Source organism: Oryzias latipes, chromosome 9 (genome assembly GCF_053564925.1).
Source record: "Oryzias latipes strain Hd-rR chromosome 9, Olatipes_Hd-rR_3.1".
Taxonomy (NCBI): Eukaryota; Metazoa; Chordata; class Actinopteri; order Beloniformes; family Adrianichthyidae; genus Oryzias; species Oryzias latipes.
In genome coordinates, this window is record NC_136245.1 from 9,347,501 (window position 1) to 9,374,129 (window position 26,629).

Below are 26,629 nucleotides of genomic sequence, written 5' to 3' on the forward strand. Positions count from 1 at the left end.
GGAATCTCCATGATCATGGGTGTGGTGGCGAAACCGTTTCCCATGCTGCACTGGGACAGAGCCTGTTGCTGTGGTGGTGGGGGAGCTGAGGGTGGGGGTTGAGGGTTGGGGGCTTGCTGCTGAGGAGGCGGTTGAGGGACCTTTTTTTGTGCCTGCGGCTGCTGGTTGGTGCTGGGGGGTCTCTCAATCACGCCACAGCTCTGCGGGGACTTGATTCCACAGTTTGGCGTATTGGAGGGTGGTGGGGGTGGCGGCGGCTGGGGCACTATGTTGTTGCTGCCCGGTCCACTAGCGGGGCCCGGTCCAGTCTGCTGGATAAGGCTGCAGCTGCCCATGCCGAGCGGGGGCCCCCCGTTTCCTGTGGAAGACGCCAGACTGGGCGCTTGGACGAATGAGCAGCTGTTGGACTGAGCAGAAGAGGACGGAGGGGCGGAACTGGAGGAAGAGGACGAGGACGAGGACGAGGACGAGGACGAAGCCGAGGGAGCACCTGCGACTACGGAAGCCGCCATTACCCCTCCGTTCCCCCCGTTGCCTGTTCCGCCGCCCCCTCCGCCCATGGTGGAGTCGTAGCTGCTGGGGTTGTCGTAGTTCTCTGTAGTGCTTTCTATGCTGCCCAGGTCGCTGAAGCCGCTGTCCACCACCTGCTGGGAGTGGTCCGAAACAGACGGCACGTCCATCATGGGAGAAGTCTCTATGTTCTGCTGGGAGGGGGCCGACAGAGAGCCAGGATGTTCAGGCGTGATCTGGGTGTAGCCACCTACGGCACCGCCGCCGCTACCGGCGCTGGGGCCTGTGGGGCCCGGCGTTCCTCCTCGCTGCCCAGCAGGAGTCGTTTCCACGATGCCGGGGGGCAGCGCCGGGCTGTTGACTGAGCGAACAGACTGACTGGGCAGGGGGGGCACCGGTGGGTTGGGGAGGGGGCTGCTGTGCTGCGACGCCCCACAGTCCTCCACCAAAGACAAGGCCTCCTCCTCTGCCTCCCCCGCGTGGCTGTAGCTCTGCAGCGTGCGGCAGGCGGCCAGCGTCTCCTCGCAGTCTTGGTAAGCGCCGTGGTGGGGCTGCGGCTCGCCCTCTTCCTCCTGAGCCTCCCCTTGGGTCAGGGACCGCACAGCCTGCATGGTCTCCAGATCCAGCTCGTTGGAGTGGTGGTGCGGGTGGTGTTGGTGATGGTGGCCCAGCTCCTCTTTGAAGTCGGCGTGCTGGTGGGGGTGCTGGGTCTCCATCAACAGCGTGATGTCCTTGTCGTCCGGGTGCAGCTGCAGAGGCTCAGAGGGAACAGACATGGCTGTGACCGTCTCCACTGCAGCGGCGGCTGCAGCCGACTCCTCCTGCTCCCGGCGCCGCCTCTCTTCCTGCTGAGGATCAGCTGAGGAGGGTTGACCTTTGGGCTGCTGCGCTTCCTCCTCCCCTTCTTCCTCCTCCTCCTCCTCCTCCTCCTCCTCCTGCTTGCTGACGCGGTCCCGGGCCACGCTGTTCTCCATGTCTAAAAAAGCCTCGCCTGCTTGTGGTTCCTCTTTCACCGGAGGCGAGTTCGCTTGTGAGGCGGGCTCATCCTCCTCTTCGTCGTCGTCTTCGTCATCGTCCGAAGGTTGACTTTTCCTCTTCTTGTTGCCACTGCTGCTCTTGTCTTCTAAGTGTCCATCTCCTTCATCATCAGCGTCGTGGTCTTCGCTCCGCCTGCTTCCTGCTCCTGCTGCGACCGCCGCCCGCCTGCCGCTTCCTCCACCTCCGCAATCTTCCTCCTCCTCCTCCCTGTCCTCGTCATCGTCTTCCTCCCTGTCACCCACATCAGCATCCTGAGGTCGTGACTTCAGAGCGCGTGCTCCCAAATTTGAAGAGGGGGAGAGCATGGGGCGGGACGGAGCTTGACTGGGTTTGTCTTCTCCCCAATTCCTCTCAGCATCTTCATCTTCTTCATCATCCTCTTCTTCGTCTGGTTCGGACGTCGGGGAGTGTTTAGGGGCAGCCAGTGGGGGCTGGTGAAGGCCACGGTTCTTGGGCGGTCTCCCCCGCCTTTTAGGCACCTTCAGCTCAGCGGGCTTGGAGAAGAAGTCCTCTTCGTCGTCAGAGTCTTTCGATTTGTCGTCTCCGTCGGCGCCGGCTCTGCCGGCCCGCTTGGTCGCGTCGTCTTTGTGCTGCTCAAGCGACCTTTGTCTGTCCTTGTCCTGCCTCTCAGTCTCCTCCTGCGCCCGCTGCAGGTACCAGCTCCGGGGTTTGCGACCCGGCTTCATTTTGATTTTGGGCTGTTCGGGGTCCCCGCCGGCGCCGAGGCCATCTCCAGACGTTTGATGGCTGAACGCCTCGCTGGGTGATTTTTCGGGTCCTTGTTTCTTCCACTGCAGCGGTTTGCGGCTCTTTCCTTTTGGCCAACCCTTCTTCTTCTTGACTGGGACATCCGCGTTGGCCATTTGTGACGGAGCTGCAGCCAGAGAAGCTACAGGCTTCAGCATTGGTGTGAAGTCTGAGGAGGAAACGTGACAGAGTTAGTTAGAAGGTCGACTTCAGGTACACCTACAAGGTTACAGGGGCCAGCCCTCCTACCATCTTCCTCTGAGTCGGAGAAGTTGGAAAGGCGGCCTCTCTTCGAAGGAGGGTCAGATAACATCAGGGCGGATCTTGCAGGGGGATAGCGGCGCATCGGGTGCCCCAGGGAGGGCTCCTCTTCCAGTCGGGGCATGGGCCGCTCAGAGTCAGAGTCCACAAAGGGCTCATCCAACACCTCTGTGGTTTCAGAGATGGTCTCCGTTACCACGCTGCTCTGAGGGTGGCTGCGACTGCGAAAACGAGGCCTCTTCAGGGGCTTCTGGGCACAAACACAGTGGATTAATTCCACTTCTTACCAGCTGCAGCCAAAAACATGAAGGAGGAGGTTCTTACCTTGCATTTGAGCCCCATGGCTGTCTTTGTGAGGATGGGTGGGGAGCACGCTCTGTTCTCCTCCTCATCTTCATCCTCCTCCTCTTCGCTACTTTCACTGAAGTGGCTCCGTCGGACCGGCAGCGCATCGCTCAACCGGGACATCACAGAGAGCGGCATCAGACCCTCCCCGTCTGCCAGTCTGGGCTTTGGGCCTCTCTTTTTTCTGGGGGGGCGGCCCCTCCGGGTGGGGGTTACGGAGGGGTGCCTGGCCATGTTGAGTCCCTGAAAGGCTGGAGAGTCCGCTTGATGGTCCAAGGAGAAAAGGGATGGAGGGCTCCTGGAGCTCGACGACGGTTTCCCCTCCACCGTGGTTTCCTCGTCTTCGTCGTCCTTGTCGTCCATGGGCCGCATTTTGGATGGGCGCCCCACGCGTGGGCTGTTGTTCAGTTTGCCCCAAGGCCAGTTTTTGGGTGGGCGGCCGCGCGGCCGGCGCTCTCCGTTTGCTGGCAGAAAGGGCCGCGGGTGATCGGACAGAGCTGCTTGAGAGCGGACGGGAGGGGAAGCCGGAGAGCTTTGACTTACAGGAAACCCCAAAAACCCCTTCCTTTCCTCTTCCTCATCGTCTTCATCCTCCTCGTCCTTGGTTCTCGCTTGCTGGATTTGCCAGGCGGACGAAGAAAAGTTGTGGCTCGGTTTGACCTGGTTACAGATCAAAACAAACGCCGTCAAAATGAAAGATGAGGCACTACAAAAGCATTTTTGTCGTGGTCGCAGACTCAAACCTACATCCTTGCGACTGTCCCCCTCTGGTCCCTCTTCGTCCTCATCATCGTCGTCTCCGTCGGCGTCAGAGACCACCGTGTTTGTCACGATGACTGGAGTCCAGCGAAGGCACTCAGGGTCCACCTCCAGCTGTCGTGGCCGCGCCTTCAAGCGGGCCATGTGGTTGGCCACAACCTTGTCCCTTCGCACCAACACAAGTCTGAGGAGGAAAACCATGAAGTTATTTCAAAATAAAGGTCAAAAGTCAGGCGACTTTGGGATTTTGTGTCAACCTTTCATGTGAGCTTTTATGTGCTAATGTAGAGGCTGCAGCATCTTTGTTCTCAGAGTAATGTGACAAAAACGAATTTAAAAACACAGCTGTGGTCCTGACCCGTCTCCTCGCTGTTCCAGCATGCCCAGGCTGTGCAGGCTGGAGGTGATGTCCTGCGGGCAGATCCCTGTCATTTTGCTAAGCTGCCGGATGCTGATCTGTCGGTCCCGCAGCTCGTGAAGACACTCCAGCACAACGCTGCGCCAGTAGGCCATGTAGGACAGCCGGCCCAGGTCGGACAGAGGCTTCTCCGGAGATCCGGGCTGCCCCTCCCGCTTCGACAGCAAGTAGCCTGAAAGGAAACGTAAACCAAAAGCAGATTAAATGAAAAATCTTCTTTTTTTTTTTTATAAGAGACTTTTTCAGCTATGAGTGATGAGTTTGAGGTTAGAAATCGTACTGAAGTCGATGAGGAAGCGCCCATAGCCCTGGCGCTGGTACTGCGGAAGAATCATGATGCATGATACATTGTATTTCTGCTGACAGTGCTTCTCCTGAGGGAAAAAAAAGACAAATGATTATTTCAAACATACAGAAAGTGTTAATGTTGTTTATTTAAGTCTTTCAACAAGCCTTTGCGCTCGTGGTTGTACCTTGGAGAAGTAGCCCACAAGATGGCAGCCCTTGCTGTCGTTCTGCGTGAGGACGTAGAAAAGGAACGGCTCCACGTCGTAGTACAGGGTCTTGTGGTCCAGGAACAGCTTGGCCAACAGGCACAGGTTCTGACAGTAGATTGTGCTCACATTTCCGTCCACCTAGTCGGCAGGGAAAACAGGCATCAGTTAACAACACATGGAACGTCTGGCAATCCCAAAGGTGAGAAAGGATTTTAAAAACGACAAGAGCTGCGCTTTAGAGAAAAAGATCAGACTGAGGCCCGCAGGACTCGACCGTTCTCCACACCTCAAACACGGAGACGTCGTCTTTCCTGTAGATCTCATTGGCAGGAGGGTGGAACCAGCTGCACTTCTTCATGTGCTGGTAGAGGATGCTGCGACTCTTCATGTAGCGCAGGCAGAACTCGCACAAGTACAGCTTTGGAAGTCTAGAATGACAGAAATGCAACACCATGGAGAAACAGTAGGGGGAGCATTTTGAAGTCTTTTGCAGAGACGTCCAACCTTAAGTATTTGACTAAGTAGTTCTGGCTGTTAGGTGGTGTAACACAGTGATCCCCAACCGTATTCAGGCCACAGACCGGATTGTGTCAGACACTTTTCACAGACTGGTCTATTTTTTTTATTTTGCCCATAGTTTCATATTATGCATTATTATCATGGTGTGTGCGATCAACTGTCACAATAAATCCACATTTACAGTAATAACTGATGGTTTTTCTGTTAAAGGAAACTTCTTTTTTTTTTTTTTTTAATTTGACTTCAAAGGCTCTTCTTTTTCCTTACAGACTCTTTTCTGCCAAAAGAAACTTTCCAAATGTTTTTTTTTTTTGCTAACTTTTCTAGCTTGGGGGGTTTTAATTTGGCAAACGGCGCAGCCGCTTTAAGAAAGCAGTGGATGCCTTTTTGACACGTGACAGAGCGACGAAAGAGTCAGATGTCATTAAACTTCCTTCAGAATGAGATAGTAAATAAAACAGAAAAACGTTTTTCTTTTTGGTGTGTGGCCCTTTACATCTCACGGACCGGCAGAGGTCCGTGACACCCCCTCCTCCCCCCTGGGTTAACAGACCTGTTCACTAACAGCTTTGTGTTGATGTGCAGTTTTGAAGTATGTTAACTTACCTGCTGTATTCCTGCGGGTAGGGAGATGAATACCAAGTCTGGATTTCAAACTTGCCAAACTCGATGACGGCTGGGCAGCGCATCTGAGGGTCAGGCGGACCCGTCACGCCCACTTTCTGTTGGGGTTGAGCATGAATATGAGGATGGGGAAAACAGGGAAATGAACATTTCCCTGGAGCCTCTTCACAGCATTGTGGTAAGATTTATGACAAACACGTAACTCTGAATCACTGCCACTAAGCCTGGATAATCACGCTGACCTTTCACAGTTCAATAGCTGGCAGAACGCCCACCTTCGCCTGACTTTACTGCAGCACATAAGCCTCTGACATCAAGGTAATTCATTTATTTAGTGCGCTTAAACTGTCAGGCCTCTGTGTCTTTCCGATCTTGCCGTATTTCCTATCAGTCATGAGAAGAATGCCAAACTCAAAAGAGTTCCTGTGGCAAAGCAGCTGTCCTTGTTATCTGGATCAATTATCCATGCTGAATCCAACAGCTGATCTGTGTCTTTGCAGAGAAAAACCTGCGATCCAACTTGACTTCCTGTCACCTCCTGCTCTTTCAGATGCCGTTTTCCTGTCTAAAGCCAGATGCTGCTTTGTTCCTCCTCGGTTCACTCGGCGTACCTGTAACGCCAACTCCTGGATGTGTCGGAACAGCTCGATATCCTTCTCCGTCAGGTTCTCGTGGCCGGGGAGTTTGTCGTCGTCTTCCCGCCAGTCGCTGCCATCCTGATTGTCTGGACATCAAAGGAAATGAAGGCAAAGCTGATGAACGGGAGGTCGGTTTAAGCTAACCATGTTTGGCCAATGCTAGCTTAAAATGATTATCCAGAAACTGCAGAATTTAAAACACATTCTTTTGTCCTGTTTTGCGTTTCTTCTGCCAATTTTGCTCATTTGGAAATCAAAATGTTCTCTTGCTTCATTTAAAAGGATTAGCAAAAAGAAGTTTGAATAAAACAAACAATGCTGACTGAAGCTCCTTCTTTCCTGTGTGATCACAGCGTTTGACTTCCTGTTGCCGTAAACACAGCCGAGGGTTTGGTACATGGGGTTCTGATGAGGGGAAAACTTCAGAAAAAGTGCTCACCCTCACCTCCCCTGTCGTCCCCTTCTCCTTTGCGACTCGCTTTCTTTCGAATGCGACACTGCTGCGAGTAGTCAACCACCTCCTGGCGGGCCTTGCGGCCCTCCGGCGACGGCGTGAAGAACTTGGTGAGGGCGTCGATGAGGCCCTTGGTCTTGCTGTTGTAGCGCAGGCCGCTCTGCTCGTCGTCGCCTCGCATGGAGAAGAGCAGCCGGTCGTCGCCCGGGTACCCCTCACAGGAGGAGCTGGAGGAGGAGTTCGCCGAGACCGACCGCTTCCTGCGGCCGCGCCCCCCAAGCTTCTTGAAGGGCCGCCCCGGCCTGTGGGAGATAGATCAGAGAACCCTGAACTCCTGCAGAGGTATGAAGCTGCATCCCTTCAGCAGTTTATTCGCACTCGGATGTGACAAGTGCATGAACCTGGCTCCGTACCTGGACTTTGGCCGGCCCAGAGGTGCGTTGTAGCGCCGTTTGATCTGCGCCGCCTTTTCGTGTAAAAGAGTCTTTCCTTTTTTCCTGGGTTGGCAGATTTGGCAAATCCACATACCTGGGACAGAAAAGGGGGAAAGAAAACCCTCAGGTCATCCACCGCAAAGAAAAGCGAGATATGAAAGTATTTCTGCAGCAGATCAGAACTGGACTAAAGCGGCCAGTGGCGTTATACGAGGCGCTAACGGCCCTTGCCGCCCCATTTTGACCCGCCCTTACTGCCTGAACGGCTGCTGCACACCCTTCAATCTCCCCTTCGCCCTTTGCCATCCTGGTGAGAGATGCATGTGCCAAATTCATAATAAATAAATAAATAAATGCCACTTTTCTGTAGATTTTATTTCCATAGCAACAATCTTTTTTTGATCGCCTGGGGTTCCCAAAGGTTACATGTAATTAAAAATTAATTTTTGGATTTCCTTGACAATGGAAGTATTTGTTAGCCACGCCCACATTCCTAAATGTTCATACTGTATATTGTTGAGCTTGAATAGCCAGGGATTCTTTCACTTTTCAGAGTTTGCCTTCCAAAGCTGTTGAAAATCTACAAACTTTGAAACCAACATTTGTTTTCACTGTAGCTTCCAGAAGATGCTCGAGGAGTTAGGAGGCGAGAGAATGAAATCCCTAGGAGGAGTTTAAATTTGTAAAAGCCACTAAAGGTGATCTTTTGTTAAGTCAAGATGGTAGCCTCTGGCTGAGGTCAAAGGTCAAAACAATAGATCTGACGGCGCCTGTCTGAAATTTTGTGAAGATCCCTTAAGCAGAACTTTTTTTCCTCATTTCGTAGAAAAATGTGAATACTGCCAAACAGCTGCAAAGCTGTAGGTCCTGTGGCCATCCCATAATTTCAAAAACTTCCTTTCGAAATACCCCACCACGTGTGTTTTGGTCTTGTTAATGGATTTTGCTGATGATTTACCTTTAGGCATCCGCGTGAGTGGGGGGTCGCAGCACTCCATGTGGAAGCCGCGGTCACAGGAGTCGCAGAAGAGCATGTTGTCCTGCTCACACACACAAATACATTCATGTTAGTGCGTCCCACTTCCTCAGATGGACTGTACTGTTCACACTATTTATGGCATACGGCTGGGGATCGTTACTTGGGCGGTGATCCGATTCGATTCACAGATCAAACTACCATTCTTACTTTTGAGTCTGATTGTACATTTGCTTTATTAGTTTGTCTTTTAACTGGCCGTTTGGAAATTAAAATGATATGTATTCAGTCACCATCACTTAGGCTTTTATCTAGAACAGGAGATCAGATTCAACACAATTGATAAAAACCCAGAGATTGGGATACAAACAAACGCTGTTTGTCACTTAAGTTTTTTTTTGGCAGGTCTCTGGTTACGTTCAGCAGTAACATGAGCATCCTTGTTGATTTGGATCAAATAACAACAAATCCTGAAATTTTTTTCCACAGTCTTCCATCCTCAAAGTTCTGCAACACTTTACGTTCCGAAGCATAGCATATCGACGCAAAGCCGGTCTGAAAAGCTGCTTTTCTTCCTGGCGATTATGTCATGGCTACTGTGCAGTGCTTGCATATCAGCTTGAGGCTGCTTTTCTCCGCTTCAGAATCGACTGGAATGAAGTTAAATGCGACTGCTGCTGAAGAGTAACCGCAATGAGAAGAATGTAAACACTCCGCTGTAAAAAGCTCATTCGTTTTTCAGATCTTATGTCAGTAAACTGAACTTTAGTCTCATTTTTTTAAACTTCATAAACACACAGGAGAGTTTTATTTTGAAAAAGAGAAGCTTCACTGACACTTTATTTTGATGACTGTGGCGCTGCGCATTCGGCTTTCTTTTTTTTTGGTTCAGAAACTTAAAATCCAACATTATTTAACATTTAAGAGCAATAAATACATCAATCCCGATTTGTGTTTTTAATACACTTTTACATATATTTCTAAAGATCACGAATCAGTGATGTCACAAATATTTGTACTGTGTAATTTTCGAGAGCAGATCGCGATTAGCCGACTTATTCGTACACTCGTCAAAGTCCTAGTATCCCACCGTCAATAATTGACATAAAACTTTATTAGCTACGTTCACAGTAACTCGAAAACATATTTGTAACACGCGACATGTTATAAGTATTACAATAAAACCCAACCGTGTTTGGATTTCGTAAAAAAAAGAAAACTGACGGACATTTTGACAGAGTGCTGTGCACCTCTCAAAATCGTTTTGACATCAATAAGCACAACCAAAAGAAATCTATATATAAGGGCGCACTGTTGTTTTTAAGTGTGCTTTATAGGGTTGAAAATATGGTTACATTCTACTGCTAACAAGTCAATAAATAAGATGACAAACGATATGCACATATTTCTAAACGGTAAAACAGTCAAATGGAGGCTTTTCTGTCACGCCGTTAGTCTCAGAGATAAAGATCTCTTCAAACGACTCATCTAAAGGAAGCTTAAATGGGTGAAACCACGCAGAAGCTGACAATTAAGCTCAAAAGCAGGACCACGGATGTCGTCATGTGACGCCTGAGAGAGACATCAGGGCTTCTGCGTGTTCCTTCCACCGCTCACCGCATTCTTTCCTTGATCCTGACAGCTGCTGCAGGTCTTACACTCGATGCACTGCCACCACAGAGCCTTGACTCGCGCCGTGAGCTCCGGTGAGAACTTCAGACAGGACGGGTGGCCTGGAGGTGCAGAAAGACAGCACAAGGAGAAAGGAGCGCATCAGCGACGCACACTGCCTTCTGGCTGCAGCTGACAGACAGCTCTGACCCACTTGTGTCATTTAAAAATGAAGGAGTAGAGGAAGAAGAGGGGGAGGAGGGGGCCTTCGGTCTATCAAACCTGGCAGTGAGGAAAATTTTACAAACAAATATGACAGTCTGTCACAGATGCTCTTTTGCTGGTTTGGAGGAGTGGCAAACAAAGACGACCTCGTCTGCGGCAGAAAGCCAGGAGCTCTCTGCTACTCCTGCTTCCAGTCCGGGACAAGTCTGCTACACTAGCAGGGCTTCAGCATGAATACAAAGAAAGGGTTTGATATCTTATTAAATAAAAGCTTGAGTCTTCCACCCTGCAAGATTAATGGATTAATGACATATTTAGTGTTGTAAAGAGGAACCGTCACAACCCAATGAAGTTCAGAAGAAATCCAGCTCCTCGCTCACCGCTGTTGCCGCAGTCGGCGCAGGAGATGAGCTCCTCCGGTTTCTTGTCCCGGTTCTGCTCCTTGGTGCCCAAACAGAAGCTGCAGATGGGGATGGGCTCCGCCACGGGCTGATGGAGGGACGGACACACAGAGGAGAGGGGAAAACCAAGCAGTCAGTCTACAGAACAACACACCAAGCAATTGACGGCATATGAGAACTGGACTGAGTGACCCCGCCCCCTTGGTGTTCCAAACATGAAGTACTCACTGGCTCCAAGAAGCCAAAACCCCATAGGCTTCTACTAAGAAATAAACAGCTGTTACTCAGTCTTCATGTTGGTCAGAATAACCATTCCTACTCTGCTACAGTTATTTTATTCATTTTTATTATCTTAGAAGTACAAGTTATTTCACTTCTAAACTGGCCAATCAGATAATTCAATAAAAGTATGTGGTCTCACATCAAAGTGATAGGGGTGTGGCCTTCCAACAAGCTCACCCCTGATTGGTGAGAGTAGTCGCCATAGAAATTATGACTCAGACGGATTCGGATCAATCACTTCTTACTGATGTTATCTGGCTCCAACATGGCGGTGTCTGTATGATGAAAAAATGGCGACTAAATTGACTTCATTTTGTGGGACGTACCGTAAGTCATTTTCTGTTGGTGACATCACGCTCGATCTGGTTCTCATACAGTCGATGAAAGCAAAGCAGGAAGGAGGCTGTGTGTGTTTTGCCACAGTGACAGACTGCGGCTGTGTGCGTTACAAACAAACATCAGACAGGAGCGCATTTGTGCGCGAACAGAGGAGCAAAGTTAATGAGGAGCTGCCGTGATGCAGGAGCATCCATGATTTATGTTGGTGTGTCAGTCTTGTTTCCACGCGGTCTGATGGCGTGCAGGAAACCGGCTGCAGCCTCCTGCGTTTTACCAGCCAAAGCTGAAAAACCGGGGCTTTTTCTTTCATTATTTAACCTCTCTGCTAAACATAAACTTCTGCAATAGGAAAAAAAAGAGACTTTTTAATGTAACCCTAAAAAATATTAGTGTTAGAAATAGAACATGACCAAACATCCTCTGTGGATTTGATTTGCTGTTTTTGTTTGTTAAAGGTTGTTGATGAAAGTAGGAATAGATTCTGTTTTTCTGCAGGTTCCGGCTCAGATCAAGTCTCTTTCAGAGTAAAAAGTATTAAAGAGAAGGAGACTCGTTCTTTCCAAACCGACATTGGATGAGCTACAAAGCCTCCGTGATGGGCTTTTTTATACCGTCTGTCATCCAGCTGTTTCCTCACTGTCAACTTTAAAGACAGAGCAGCAGAAAAAAAATAACAATCCTGGCTGCTGCTCGCTCAAGGAAAAGGAAGAACCTCTGTTCTGATGAGTGATGGAAGTGCAGATTTCAAACCCTCCAAACTCTGGTCTAATTCCCGCACTCACATTCAGATAATGAACCGGTCTTCTGACTAATCACTGAAATACAGGAAAGTTCAGACATCTAAACACAACACAACAAACAAGGAACAATATGGAGGAAAAGATCTTCCACAAGGTAAACAGAGCTGAACCTGCAGTCATCACCTCCATCGTGGTTTTCTGACATTTGGATTCAGAGCTACTAACAATTCAAAGAGGAAAATATTTCTATTGCCATGGTAACACAAAGGCCAGAATGAAATCAGAGAACCAAAACGGTTTCATCTTGGAAGTCACGTCACACTTCAGAAGAAAAACCCACTTCCATCTACTGACTCCACTTCTCTTAGTTACTTCGGGACATTTATTTTTGCCTGACAAACTCAACCTCCCAGAATTCAAAGCTTTTATATTTAGATGGATAGATAAATGACTTTATTAATCCCACAATGGGGAAATTTCATTTATCTGTGGCAGCAACACGACATTCAGAAATAATCTATATAATATAACATCAATAAAGGACATCACAAATGACATTTATATTAAATAATTAAAAATATTACTAAAATTATTATGAAGAATTATTATCAAAAATGAGATTCTTATTAAATAAAGAAATAAATATTAAATATCAAATAAATACAGCTGCAAAAGTGTAAAAAACATGCGGTCTGCAATGTCTTTACAGTGTAAAGACATTGCAGACCGCATGTTTAGGACATAAGTTTATGTCTTATGTCTTAACAGCATAAGAGCAAATATTATGGGCCGGTGTCTTATTTTTGAGCTTAGCTTTAAATTTCCACCTAAAGGTCATGCCACACGGCCGCTGCGCACATGCTACACGCGTGATGTACGTAGTTCCTCAGTGTTTTTTGGCGTTCGTCATTCGTCGAGGGTTTCGGTCTTCATGTCAATACAGTTTTTAGGTGTTCAAAATTTTTGGTCGGTTGAGAATTTCACTGTTTATGTATATTTTACGTAGCTTATATGCAATTATGACGTAAATGTTACGCAATTGTGCAGGATTTTTGCAAGACGCATACACACATTTGTGGCTTTCCACATATATCTAACAGACTTTTCACGCATGATGTATGACTTCTGTATCGGACACACATACAACATTAAAATGACGTAATTGACACAGGAATCACTAATGAATTGCATATAAACAGCACAATACTCGCGCACAGTTCCTGTTTTAAGTGTTCTTTGTGAAGTTTATTTGTACTTCTGTGGTTCTAACGTTGTTCATTCATGATACATCAGACAATTTCATGGTAAGACCACCATATTTGTGCAATATGCACAAAATGTACGTAGTGGCTGTGTGACACGGTCTTTAAATACCATTTATTTTGTCTTGCATCATTTTTTCTGCTCAACTTTACAACTGTTTATTATTTTGCCATACTGGAATAACACACTGGAACTTAAATCACCCACAAAAATTACCTGAAAAGAAAAATTGTGTTGTTTTTTTTTCCCCATTGTAAATGCATGTATAAATGTGTACATCTAAATGTTTAGTGCAACTTTAATAAACCTATATTGAGATTTTGCTAAATCAAATGCTGACGTCATAACGTCTAGAGCCAGATCACACAAAAAACATTCAGGTGAACACAAAAACATCACAAAGATGTTTAAATTCTGGCTAATAATGAAGCTTTGCACAACCTTTAATATAAAAATGAAAGAAAGGGGGGGGGAAGTTCCAGCTTTTATTCTAAAAACCATATCTTTTCACAATAAGACTTCACACAAAATGTTTATTCCAATTTCTCTGTAGTGGCACACAAAGGGCCACAATACAAGCTGGAGACTTGTGTGTCATTCTTGACGTTGTCCACCTGAAGGCAGCGTTTGGAGTTCTCATCAGCAGCTCTACTGCTCCACCATGAAGTCTGTGTGTGTCAGTCATCCCTCCACCCGTTTATCTCCGCTCGCCTCACACCATCCCACTGTTCACTCCATCTCAGGCCTGAATATCCCCGCTAGCAAAACCTTTGACCTCTCCTGCCTGGCTCAGCCACCAAATCTGCCTTGAATTCACAGCAGCATCCAGGAACATGGTTGAGGACTTTTTCTGCTCAACAGAATAAAGGCAGATCCCACACTTTTTGCTTGAAAGTGTTGCCAGCTACTTTCTGTAACAAATATGCCGGTCTGCAACTTGCAGGTAAAGGCACAAAAAGATTGTAATGTCGACGATTTATGATCAGAACTCTTGGTGGTAAAACAAAAACAGAAGTAACATCCACATTTAGCTTAGTTTGAAGCCCCCACTTTAAAAAATAATAAATGGACAAACAGTCAGAGCATCATCAAATAGAAATAAAGTTATTCATGTGGTTTGGAGACTCTGGATTACTCCTAGGGTTGAATTTGATGACAAACCCACCGTGTGTTTATTTATAAAAACTCCATCAAAGTGGTAGAAAATCATGACGATTTATTTAGCTTCTCAGAACGTTGTTGAACTGCTGAGCCTCTGCCAGGACGTAACTGCTGTACTGATGAGGACTGACAGTTATATTCAACACTGCTGATGTCTTTGCAAACAAAAAATTTCACTCGTATGTCTGACGTGCTATTTCCTCTTGGGTTTTGAACCACTGACCACTTAATCCAGTGAGCTCAGCGACCCCTCTATCCACTCATTTACACAAACATATATTTTACTTTTTGCCTCTAAGTGATTTTGCAGTTACTAAAGATCAAATGCGATTATCTTTGTAACAATTGTAAAAAAAAATAATAATAAACTGTTCTCAGTGGTCTTTTAATTATGCCGTTTTTAGCCAAAAATCAAAAAACCTGTGCTGTTTTCTACAATGTATTTTCTGCAAAGCGGCAGTAGTTCATTGGAAATTTACCTTCTAAGTTCTGGATGGGACCGTTGGACTGGAGCGACCCCGCTCTCCCCTTCCCATCACCCATACAGAGCTATTCGTTTATGTGCTCTCCTGCTGGCTTACAGCCCCTCACAACCCCAACCTAACATTAGCGTGCAACAAAAATGGCAAACAAATATTGGAGTTATCCAGTTGTGATCCAGGTCAGACGAGGACAACTAAGCCGTACATGGATCTAGTTGTCCACATCAGAATGAAGCGGAGCAGGGAGCTTGGGACTTGCCGTTGTAGGTTATTTGTCACAACTACAAACTTTTTCCAACAGCATTTTGTTTTATTCAAATCAAGAAATACTCAGAAAAGCAATTTTAAGCTCAATATTCTTTATATGTGTCCACCATGACAAAAAGGCCACAAGAACATGTTATAAACACCCAGAACACAGTTGGAGCGGGTCTTTAAACCAGAACAACATGAAAGGCTCTTCCAGCACAGCAGAGACAAACAAACAACATCATGTTTTCCATCCAAAGCGTTGGGGTTCATATGAAATATTTCTTTCAAACATTTTTCTGTTGTGATCAATAAATTACTGTTTTTACTCATCCTTCTGTTGGTCTAAACAGCGTTTTGGTTTCCTGTACCGCCTCCTTGTGTGTTCATGAAACTGCCTCGCTGGGGGTTAAATGCCCTCCACGCCTCCCACGCCATTCTCAGCCTGACGTCTGCTGTGCTTCTCTCCGGGTAGATTTTCTTTTTTTTTTTCTTTTCATTTCATTTCTGCATTTCTTAAAGGAGTTCCACACAAAAACTTCTGACGGCTTTGGTCTTCGGTTCAGCGGGTTTCTCTAATTTATTCGACGCCGCCATCTAAGCTCAGAGCTCTGCACACATTCCACCGCTTCTGTCGCTTCGGTTTGTGACGCGTGAAACTAACCTGTGCGGATTATTCACGCTTTTTTTTATAATATGATCGTTTGAAACAGCACTTTAAAAACAATATTCATATGATCAACTTAAATAACCGATAGTAATCCTAGAAGCTTCAAAGCCAGACTTGATTCATAATAAGCAGAATTACTCAGCAGTAAATGTCAGATATTTATTACCTACATTTCTTAATCCCTTACATGCTTTCAGCTGTTACAGAGAAGCAAAAACAGTGACTTGATCTGGCTCGCGGCGGCACCGCGGTGTGAAGGCACGCCGGCGCGGAGAGCCAGGTTGGCAGCTTGTCCTGGCGAGGAGACGACCGGGACGTGGCCTTGATTTATTAGCTTCATTTCCTTCAGACTCAGAGGCTGTTTGCAAAGGGCCCCAACTTCCCATCAGCCTCCAAAAAAAGGAGAACACCACGACACAAAAACCACAGAAAGACATTTAAGATGAAAAAAGGGGAAATGGTGAAATAAGAGATGGGTGTAAGATTAAAAAATGTAAATAAAGAAGGAAGACAACATTGGAGGCCCAGCAAGTGTCTTATTTAAAAAAAAAAGAATAACAAATTCACAGAAAGAGAAAGCAACCCCTTAGCAGCCAGACGAGGTCGAGCCTGTGAGTGTCCAACAACCCGAGTGTGGGGCTTCCATCACAAGCTGCCACTGTAAACGAAACCCCTGCAGACACTTCAGAAATGAGAGGCTAATCCTCCTCCTCCTCCTCCTGTGACGGGGCTGTTGGAGCGGCACCACACAGTCCTGACGCTCCTCCTGGGAGCTCACGCCTCCCAGCCTCTTCTACAGGTTGCAGGACTGACGCCTCACCACAGAAGCACCCAGGAAATACCTTGCCAGGTCTTAAGGTCTCGACAGGCGTGCCTTCGTGCCAGCAGCTAAAAACAACACAACGTTGCTGCGAACAAGCGCAGGTTTTGCCAACAAAACTCACAGCCCAGTCATTAGAAACACTTTACGGCAACCGCTGGCAATTATTTGTCCAGAATTGGAGACGTTAACGCAGGATCTGAACAGCAAATAAACCTGCCGAGGAAGTAACAGCTTTTCTTTGTACACACGCCCAAACTGCCAGTTAAGCAACTTTATCCATCAATGTGTATTTTATGGTTTCTAATTAATAAAACATAAACTTCCTACACATTCAGGCTTGCGTGTAGTGAATAAACGGATATGTTTAAATATGTGCAGTCTAATCCATCAGGTAACGGGGTCAAATCTGGATGACCTACGGTAGTTTTGTTCCCGTTTGCATTTTAAAGGTAAAAGAATTCTTCATTCATCTTTAGCTTTATCCCAGTTCTCGGACATGGAGGAGATACGGAAAAACGGGAGAAAACAAGGACGAGAGGATAGAAGGGAAAGGGCAATGAAAAGAACAGAACAACAACAAGAAAAAAAGGAGCATCACTGCTTTTCTCCTCGTCTCCCTAAACAACAGGAGTCCACTGCTCCTCAATCTGTGGATCTTGGTGCAGCGCACCTCCAACACAAGCTGAACAGATCTAGGCCATGCATGGCAAGCGGGCAGATGAAACACTTGTTCACTGAAACATGATCCACAACACTCGTAGCTGCAGACACACCTCATTGTTTGTGTGGCATGGGTGGACGGGTGAAACTGCGGAGAACACATCCCAAATCCGGAATTTCTTGTAGTTAAACCTGCCAGCTAATGGGTTGAATTATGAAGCACTCTGTAGGACTTTACTCCTGAGTGATTCTCTCTGAGCTGACATTTTTCTCTGTTAGGGAGAAGGAGAAAAAAAAGTTAAGCAGGGAGCTAAAGATGAATCAGAGCATCAAAGGAGCTGCAGTGGGCCAGGCTGCAGCCATCACTGCCACAGCTGTTCGACACATTTTCTGCTGAGGTTAGCTGCAAAAGCACTGGCTGGTCATATGAAGGTAAGAGCGCTCATCGAAAAATAGACTCAGAAATGTCTCTTTATGTCACTCAGTGTCAAAGAATCACAAGGCAGAGATTATTCAGAATATGACAACTAAACCTCCAGGACTATAAAAACTTGACCTGGAATGAACTCTGCACTGATTCAGAAACAGCTTCAAACTGTTCTACAATGATCTGAAACCATACAAAAGCACACGAACATACATGAGCAAATTCTTCCATAGCTTTGGGGTTTTATGCTCTGCAAACCAGTAGTCCCTCATTTACTGTGGAAGTTAGTATAAAAATAACCAGCGATAGATGAAATCCGCAAATGAGTCGTCTTTGTTTTTTTACAATATTTATACATGTTTTTAGACACTTTTCTCAGACAGACATGAATATTTTCACACTTATCTTTCATTTAAACTCTCAAAGCTCAAACCTTCATAGACAAATAAATCCAGGATTATAGAAAAACAACAAAGATCTGAGTGCAACGAGGATTTATGTCAATGTGGTCAGTGGTCAACAACCAATCAGGATGCTGAACACAATGCACAGTAAAAATAAATAAAGTAATTAATTAAATAAAAAATTAGGGGGGGCAAGCATCTTCTAAACTGTTTTGTCGCTTTCGGGGTCACGGCCCCTTGTGGGCAAAGGCATGGGACATCCAGGACAGGTCGCCAGTCTGACGCACCACAATCACACACTCACATTCACACCTAGGGACAATTTAGAGGAACCAATTAACCTATGAAGCATGTTTTTGGACGGTGGGAGGAAGCCGGAGAGAACCCACGCATGCACGAGGAGAACATGCAAACTCCACACAGAACGGTCCCCCCACATGTAATATGTCACCCATCCCTACGTGTGATGATATGCAACACTTTGTTAGCAATGTGTTGCATAATGGTGCAAAGCCGAGATAAAAGCTGCTTTTTTTCTGCGTCAGAATCAGTAGGTCACAAAATGTATGTTATTTAAGTGTCACTGGCGACATTTTAAAGGGTTAAAGACACATAGTAACATTTTTGTTTGAAGAAAAAAAAAAGGTACAAATGGGAATCTAAAGGCCTGTTCACACCGGGGCGAATTTCGCCCCGGTGGTCATCACACAGGTACTCGCACAGGTACTCGCACTACAGGGAGATTGACGCTAAACAGCAAAAACACAAAATCTCACAAAGCATTTTTGATCCGTTTCTAGTTTGAATTTCTTATTATATTTGACTGAAGACTAAAATAACTTCCTTGTAACTTTTCAGTAACGTAAAACGACTCGTTTTAACCCAAAAAATCTCATTTGATCTTAAAAAGACAGAGGTTTCTGTTTTTTTGTCTTTCCCTCTCTCTCTAATGAAACATTACTTTTTTACTTTTATTAATGAATGTAGAGTGGTCTTATTTTAAGAAACAAGCTCGACTCCCAACAGCATAAATGCATTTATAAACAGCCGCACAGACAATTTGAAAGTAAACTAACATTTACTTATCATTTTTTGAAAAAAAATTCATCTTAAATGTGTACTTTTAAGATGATTACAGGCTATATGAGGATAGTTGGGTTATTTGAGCTGCTAAAATACAATATGGGGGGGAAAATGTACAAATATGTCTACTTTAAAAGACTTAAGTCTTTTTTAAACAATAATTCTAAGATTTAATTTTGTCTTAAAAGGACATCACAACTTATCAAAACAAATCCTTATTCTATTGGCACATTTTTTTTCACTCATAATGAGGGGAAAAACACCATAAATTCTATATTTTTGAACTTTTTTTCCGGCGTTCGTGGCATTCAGAACTTCTTTCAGAACAATGATTCTGTATCCATTAAAAGGGGGCCTAAACCATGGCCAAGGGGAACAACTACATCTAGGAGACGGAAAGGGAAGCTCCAAAATCCAAACTTTAGATAAAACTGTTGTGAGCTTAACAGGATGATTTTGAGGGAAACTATATGATCATGTGTGGAAACCGTAGGAGTAAAACCAGAAAAAGACAGGTCCATTTTCACACGTCCTCGCAGTGACACCACCCCACTACGTGGAGAACTCTGTTTCACCCCGCTCCAGCTGTTGGAGAGAGGGCAACTGGCGGGCAGGGAGATTGCTTTTACCTATTATGATTGGATGAGCATCACATACACACACGAACCCACAACTCTGCACCCGCGCACACATACACACTAAAAGAAGCTCTATGTTTAGCCCATCCAACCTAATGACCACAGCTTCATACCGCTCACAGGCGATCAGGGAAGCAATGAGGTTTGGCTTCTATATATCTGTGACCCCTGGTTGACTTCTCTCCCCCATTCACCTCCCCCTTTGTGACCTAGCAGTGGCACCCTTTTAGGGGGAGAGGGGGAGACAGAAATAGTCTGGAATCCCTGCGTCCTGATGCGACCATCAGCTCGCCAAGCACACAAATCTCCCTGCAAATGGGGCAACGGCTACTGCTCGGCCATTTGTTTTGGTTTTCCTCGACCCCTTCACCTCAACTCACACCCGCCTTTCCCAGGGAAATCGGGAGCGATAACGCAGGGAAGGAAAGCAACGATGCGTCAGTGGAAAGCCAGAAAACAGGGCCGGGAGATTACGCAATTCCTATTGAGGGCCTTTTGTGCGCAGTTGTGATGCGTGAGCCCCTCGCACCGACTCAAAGTGACACACACACACCAAGGGCACGACAGCTGCAACACTGCTGCAGCAGGACTCCTTCTGCACAAAGACATCCAAGGACTCCAAGAAAAAGAGTCAAATATTTTAGCATCTTTTTGGCCGCGGAAACGTCAAGCATCACTGAGCCAAAAGCTACGAAACATCAAAATACATCTGGAAGTGTTCAATATTAGACAAACGTATTTCTTTGACATCTGGCACCTTTGCCATCAAATTTGCACCACCTTGCAATCATTTTTATTCACATTTTAAAGGAAGTGATACAATGCATTACTATACATTATAGACATAAAATGACCCAAGATATTTTTGCTTTAAGTACGGCAATTAGTAGATAAGCAAAAAAAAAAAAAAAAAAGTAGGTTGATCTCCAGATTAAAAGGTTGGACCATCTGCAGCCAAGCAGGTCACTAAGTCAAGCAGACGCCATGTGACCTGCAGCTTCCCCAGCACTTATGGAAGCCCCGTCATGGCTACGGAGGACCTCTGTGTGTCACACCACCACCTCCACCTGCAGCCCTCAAACACTAACCAAAAGCAAAACCGCCGTGACATCAGCAGGCGCAATAAAAGCATTACATAATGTGTTTGACTGCACAGAGTGAATGATTGTCATGTTCTTGATCCCTACAGCTACACCCCCCTCACAGTTTTACAACCAGCGAGTAGCCCCTCCCATCGGCTGCAGCAACACAAACAAACTGTTTTAGGACAGACTTGCTGCGCTCCTGCAGGTCGAACCTTCACATGTGGACTTTCAGCCACATGGGGGGGGGGGGGGGGGGGTTCCATTCATAAACTCAGCCCACACTGCACTTCCTGATTTTTAGTTCGTAAACAGTGGGCATCAAAACTGGGATAGGTGTGTGGTTTTAATCCCCCCCCCCCCAGAGGAAGAGACAAAAACCACTCCTGTCTTCTACGCTGGATCTGCTGGTTCTCACTTAAGCCTTACATCCGGACGGGAGGTTAACTCGTCCGGGGGCTGCGGGTCTTTGGGTTATCGGTGCCTGCAGCGTCAGAGAGGAAGGAACCCATCTTAACAGGGAACGCAGGTGTGTCCTGCGGTTTCCTTGAGGCTTGTACAGCCACCTTAAGTGACATCATGGAAATGGAAAGTACGATTGTTGTGTGTGTGACAAGTGTATCGTGGAGTATTTGTAAGGCTAATATAAGTCACACACATGTACATGTGATGCCGTCATACAGGTCCTTACGCCACATTATAGTTATCAGTAAGCTGTACTGGACGCTTACTGACCGCATGCACGGGGGGGGGGGCAGGTTACCTGTAGGATGCACACAAAAACTATGCTCCTATGCTTAATTTCTAACAGTCCGGAGCACTTGAACAGCACTAAAGGGTTTCCTGCGTAGTGTGCAGGATTTGGGGTTGCTTGAGAAAAAAAAATGAATGGCCATATGACGTGCCTGCTGCGTCTCACCTACTTTACTCTGATTTGTCTTTGCGTGTTAAATGTTTGCTACAACCTGTAGCCTGCAGCAAGCCTGTGGAAAAAAATGGGCATGAATATTTTCACTCTACTGGCTAACTGAGCCTATTTTTCATCAACAGAGAACCCATGTCTACACACTCATAAGGGTAGTTGTAAGTAAGGTTTTAGCAGTTTTCAGAAATTAGATGTTCCAATCAAAAAGGCCATTTAAGGCATCAGCCATCAGTTTTATTCAGTAATGGCAGATATACAAAGTGTGGGTGCAGCAGCTTTGGAGAAGCTTGAAAACTTTACAATTTCTTAACTCTGAACTTGAACCACAAGTTCAAGTGTAGAGATCAAGCTGTTATTCAGTAGACCGGAAAAACTATTCAAGCATGTCTGTTATTGTCAGCTGTTAAACAAACAAGCATTTCTGTGCTGGTTTTGTTAACGACTTCTACAAGTTTTTAAGAGTCCCACGTCGATCACCTTTTGATCCATTTTCAAAGTGTTCCCGGTCGTCTTTTCTTTATGATTATGCTGCTTTTAGCCAGAATCAAAAATTCGGTTTCTGCAGAGCGGCAGTATTTCACAGAAATCCAGTCCCACTTCCCATAATCCCTTCGTTTACACGCTCTCCTGCTATCTTACAACCCTCCAACACAACAAAAACAGTTTTAAGCCAGACACCAACTCAGATGAGGAAAACAAGGACGTGCATGGATCTATTCGTCAACACGCAGATGTATCAGAATGGAGCAGAGCAGGGTGATTGTGGCTTGCTGTTGTAGGTTCCACATCACACCCACAAGTCTTTTCCAACTGCATTTGTCCTCTGCTCCCGATTCACAACGATTTGAATAAAGAAATACTCAAATACAATTTCAAACTTCATATATATTTTTTAATATACATGTCCTTTATTCTGAATAAAATGCCACAAGAACATGTTAAAAACACCAAAAGCACAATATTCATTGGTGTGAGTCTTTAAGGAGCGCTTCTGAATCCGAAGTGCTGGAGTTAGGATCTTTGTTTACGTGGGGTTCTTCCTCTGTGTGTGTGTGAGAACACGCCTCTGAACCTTACAACCAGGGGTTAGCAGACGGCTGCTCTCTCTGATCAGGTTACAGGAGTGGGCGTGTTCCCCATCTCGTCTGTCGTCTGGATGTCTGCTCTCCCTGGTGGTTCTCCCCTGCACTGGCCCTCTCCTACTTTCTCGCCGAACATCACGGAGGAGTCATGCGGCCCTCTTTCTTCAGCAGAGACCCCGCTCTAACCCCAACGCGTCCCTTTCCCTCACTTCTTTCCTTCCTTTCCTCCTCTCTGTTGATAACTCCTGACACGCACGCCCCGCAGGGCGACAGAAGCCATGCGACACGCTCACCCGAACTAAACTGTGGAGAACTGGATCAACAGCCGTCCATCTACATCCTATCACCATCATCTACCCTCTTTTTATTTTAAAAATGTGGAAATATGAGCTAAAGTCTTCACAATGGAGTGAAACAAAGTCTTGTGGGACAGAAAAGATAGCAACTTCACAAAAACTACTTTCAAAACCAGCATTTAATATCTCTTTCTCTTCAAGGTGTATCCAAAGGCTGATGGGAAATCTGCACATCAGGGTTGTGGCACAGGTAGTAAAGTCTGTTATGGTCAGCCATGTTTAGTCTTGCTATGATCACGATAAAAAAAAAAAAAAAAAGAAACTTTCTTTGAACAAAAAACTCAAGCACAGACAAGCATGTGTGTTGACAGTAGGTGTGTTTTTGGAAACAGAGGAAAAAAACACATTACCTTGTCTTTCTCGTGTGGCAGCAAGCGGACAGGTGGCAATGATTCCAAAGAAACCGTCCCGGTGCCGTCGTCCAGGGAACCGCTGCGGCTGATCAGCTGGAACAGCGGCCCCTGCTTGGCCACGCGTCCGTGGGCCACAGCCCTCTTCAGGGCGACCCTCAGCTGCTGATGGAAGAGGCCGGGCCCCATGGACCCGCTACCCGACAGGTAGGCCGCTACATCCGCCTGACACTTGAGGAACCGCTCCATGTTCTTCAGGCTGGATCCGCCAGGCTCGTGAAGTCCTTCCAGCGCCCGTTTGATAAGCTTGTTCCAGTCCAGACCCGGCTTCTTCCCCGAATGAGATGCACCGCTGCTGGAGCTGCTGCCGACACCACCACCTCCTCCTCCTGCCGCTGCTGCTGGTGCCGCCGCTGACGATGCCGCAGCACTCCCTCCTCCAGAGCTGCCTCCACCTTTAGGCTTTGGCAGAACCAGGCGTCCGGGATTATCCGGGTCTTTGTAGGAGTTCAGTCCCTTGTTGGTGACCTTAAGAATGGTCCCGTCCTTGACGCTGAGCTCCAGTTGCTCTAGGACGGTTTTACGGTCCAAACCGTGGGACATGGAGACCGCATTGCAGATCCGCTCCTCTGATGGACGCTGCTTTTGCTTCTTCACCTTTTTGATGGCCTCCAAGATCCATTGGGTGTACACTGGGTTTGCCAGTTTCACCATGGCTGCAGTCTTGGTGGGTGCAGCAGGCCTAAAGGCCTTCCTGCACACAAAAACGATGGGAACTAGAAGCCAAGGAAACACCTGGGCCTGCGCCGCAGCGCCGCCGCGTCCTCCTGCGAGCCCTCTACCTGCTTACTATCCCTTGTCCTGGGGTCGTACTGAGAGTCCCTCAGAAGCCGAGTGTGAGCAGCACGGAAAGGAGCAGCTGATCATAGCACAAGCCCCCTCCGTCAACCCTCCACCCACTAAACTCCCAGCCAGGCAAAAAGGCCCGGTGAAAAGTTGGAGCAGTGCAGGCGACGTCCACTTTCCTTGTACTTTTTGTTTGAAGATGACTACACGCACAAAAATACCTCAAACTCAGCTCTGGCCACTGGCTAATAGAGTCTCAGAGTGGTGTAGAAAGGATAAACCTCGTCTTCAGAACATGAAATTCGTGTTTCAGTGACAAAGATCGAGAAAAATAAAACCTTCCAGGTGGATTCTCCTATATACACCTACTATTCTTTTGTGCTCCCCTTTTAAAAAATATCAGCACAGTGGAACTGTCAGCAGGAACAAAACAGATCTGTCAGTCCAGGAAGCAGACGGACCAAAGACCTTCTCGTTTCCTGCACTTCAGCAGCGACGCAACCTGCAAGAAGAAAAAAGCACAATAAATAAGTAAATTAAAACAATACAAACATAGTTCGCAGAAAGTGTACACACTAAAAAAATAAGCATGAACCCAAATGTTGTACAGAAAATAATATTAAATAGAACCATCACAACCTGCAAGAGTGTGTGGCTTTAAAACTGCACTGTAACAAGGAAATCCCTGAACACACGTAAACAAAGACATGCTTTAGTTCTCATGCAACGTCATGCTGTATACGCATGCAAACAAAGCAAGATCAAACACTCATCTAAAACCTGTATTTATTTTTAACACAATCATCACTCACAGAATCTAATTTCAGCACAGCTTGAATAAAATTATTCATTAAATAACATCAGAAACAGCTATTTTCCCATGTTGACAATTGTAAAGTAAAACAAATCAAACAGCATCTTCCTAAAAACTGTACTCTGCCAGGCTGACAACCTGCTCAGCTGGGCTGCTGAATGTAAACATGAAGTATTCAGGCACATTCTGTTAGCAAACATTAGCTGACAAGCTAGCTAGGAAGAAAAGAAAATCTGACATTAAAGAACAGCCTCCGTCGTAGTATCCCTCCGCTGCGTTTTTTTGTACCATTTTAATTCCGGGTGAAGTCTCTGACGATCAAACTTACCGCGAAATGTAGTTGTTTATAAAGCTGTGGGTCTCGAGTTAGCCCACGAGCTAATGTGCGGATCCTGTTCCCAACCTTACCAAACGTAAACAGCGCGAGAGGCTAGGCAGCCCACCGCCACAAAAAGACCTCATCGGTCCCCCCCTGTCTCTCTACCCGACTGAGTGAACCAGCGCCCGGCTGCGAACAGCCCGATCCCGAATGTCATTCAGACACTTAGCGGAGAGAACGAGGCCTTCTGAGAGGCACAATGCAACTTGCAGACGGCCATCTCTTGGCTAACGGGCAAGTGCAAAATTGAGGAGAGTAAAGTGGCGGATTCTTGCAAAACTGTCTCTATTCCGCGGCCCAGTTTTTGGCTTTTAAAGCACGCGCAAGGAACCTCAGTCCGCCAAGACCGCCAAGACAAAATCCCTGCAAGCGGTCCCCGCCTCGCTGACTTCCTCCCTCCACCAACCTCCCTCCAGTCTGTCGCTATAGCCTGTGCTGCGGTGGAGACAAGGCCGCCAGAGTGGAGCAGTTAGGCCTCGTCTTCAACACCCCCCGCTCCTCCAAATCTCCCCCCACAACCCACCCACCTCTGCGACCACCATCCCTCTGTTACCCCTCTCTCCCGCTACCTCTCGCGGCTTCCCAGAAAACCTGTGCTGGTCCGGTTCTTGTTTCCGAGGGAAGCTCGGCCAAAGCGTTCATAGAAGAAAAAAAACACTCCGCTTACCTCCAAGCCGATTTCTGATGCTCCTTGCCAGTAAGACGTGTCAAGCCGCCGCCAAAAAGGTGCCCGGAGCGTGCGAAGTGGAGACAACAACAAGGCTAAAAATGCAGCCAGAGACCAGTGGCTCTAGAGCCGACGCCATCTTTGAGTGAAACAGGAGCACGGCTGATGGGGGAGGGGGGGACCAGCGAACCGCCAGGCAGGGCCAAAGGGACCGTCTGCAAAGTGCGAGGCGCAGATTCAGGGGGAGGAAGGAGAAGGAAAAAAAATCCACTGCAAGGCGCGGGGGCGGCGGCGGCGTGCTGTTGCTATGAGAGGGGTGTGGATTTTTGCTTGAGCACATGAAATGGAAGAAAAGGACAGATGGTGTTGGAGGAAGAAATTTTTTTTTTTTTAAACGATAGGTGTTCGTGCATTCTTTGCTGGTCCACAGCCACACAGTCAAGGGAGCGT

The 26,629-nt window shown here is 46.8% G+C and overlaps 1 protein-coding gene and 1 long non-coding RNA gene across 6 annotated transcripts in view; one reads left to right on the top strand and one right to left on the bottom strand.

The window, feature by feature from the left end:
• kat6a (K(lysine) acetyltransferase 6A) overlaps positions 1 to 26,339 on the bottom strand; it is a 28,645-nt gene extending 2,306 nt beyond the window's left edge. Inside the window, exons 1-17 of one of the 5 annotated variants that reach the window (XM_078952195.1) lie at positions 26,180 to 26,339; positions 23,474 to 24,821; positions 10,437 to 10,545; positions 9,838 to 9,953; positions 8,203 to 8,284; positions 7,224 to 7,338; positions 6,802 to 7,112; positions 6,330 to 6,442; positions 5,701 to 5,816; positions 4,862 to 5,003; positions 4,552 to 4,713; positions 4,359 to 4,452; positions 4,019 to 4,250; positions 3,649 to 3,844; positions 2,881 to 3,561; positions 2,545 to 2,803; positions 1 to 2,464 (exon numbers count right to left, since the gene is read on the bottom strand). The exon at positions 1 to 2,464 is cut by the window's left edge and continues 2,306 nt beyond it. In XM_078952195.1, coding sequence (XP_078808321.1) covers positions 1 to 2,464; positions 2,545 to 2,803; positions 2,881 to 3,561; positions 3,649 to 3,844; positions 4,019 to 4,250; positions 4,359 to 4,452; positions 4,552 to 4,713; positions 4,862 to 5,003; positions 5,701 to 5,816; positions 6,330 to 6,442; positions 6,802 to 7,112; positions 7,224 to 7,338; positions 8,203 to 8,284; positions 9,838 to 9,953; positions 10,437 to 10,545; positions 23,474 to 24,187 — 5,906 coding nt within the window. In that variant the 5' untranslated portion in view covers positions 24,188 to 24,821; positions 26,180 to 26,339. Of the gene's footprint in view, positions 2,465 to 2,544; positions 2,807 to 2,880; positions 3,562 to 3,648; positions 3,845 to 4,018; positions 4,251 to 4,358; positions 4,453 to 4,551; positions 4,714 to 4,861; positions 5,004 to 5,700; positions 5,817 to 6,329; positions 6,443 to 6,795; positions 7,113 to 7,223; positions 7,339 to 8,202; positions 8,285 to 9,837; positions 9,954 to 10,436; positions 10,546 to 23,473; positions 24,822 to 25,461; positions 26,007 to 26,179 lie in introns of those variants that run through there. The other 4 variants (XM_020706189.3, XM_020706188.3, XM_020706186.3 and 1 more) reach the window with 4 other exon arrangements.
• LOC110015643 (uncharacterized) lies at positions 5,760 to 6,404 on the top strand. The gene is made up of 3 exons (XR_002290884.2): positions 5,760 to 5,896; positions 5,970 to 6,036; positions 6,269 to 6,404. It is a non-coding gene; the product is annotated as an uncharacterized LOC110015643 (long non-coding RNA).
• Positions 26,340 to 26,629: the final 290 nt, after the last annotated feature.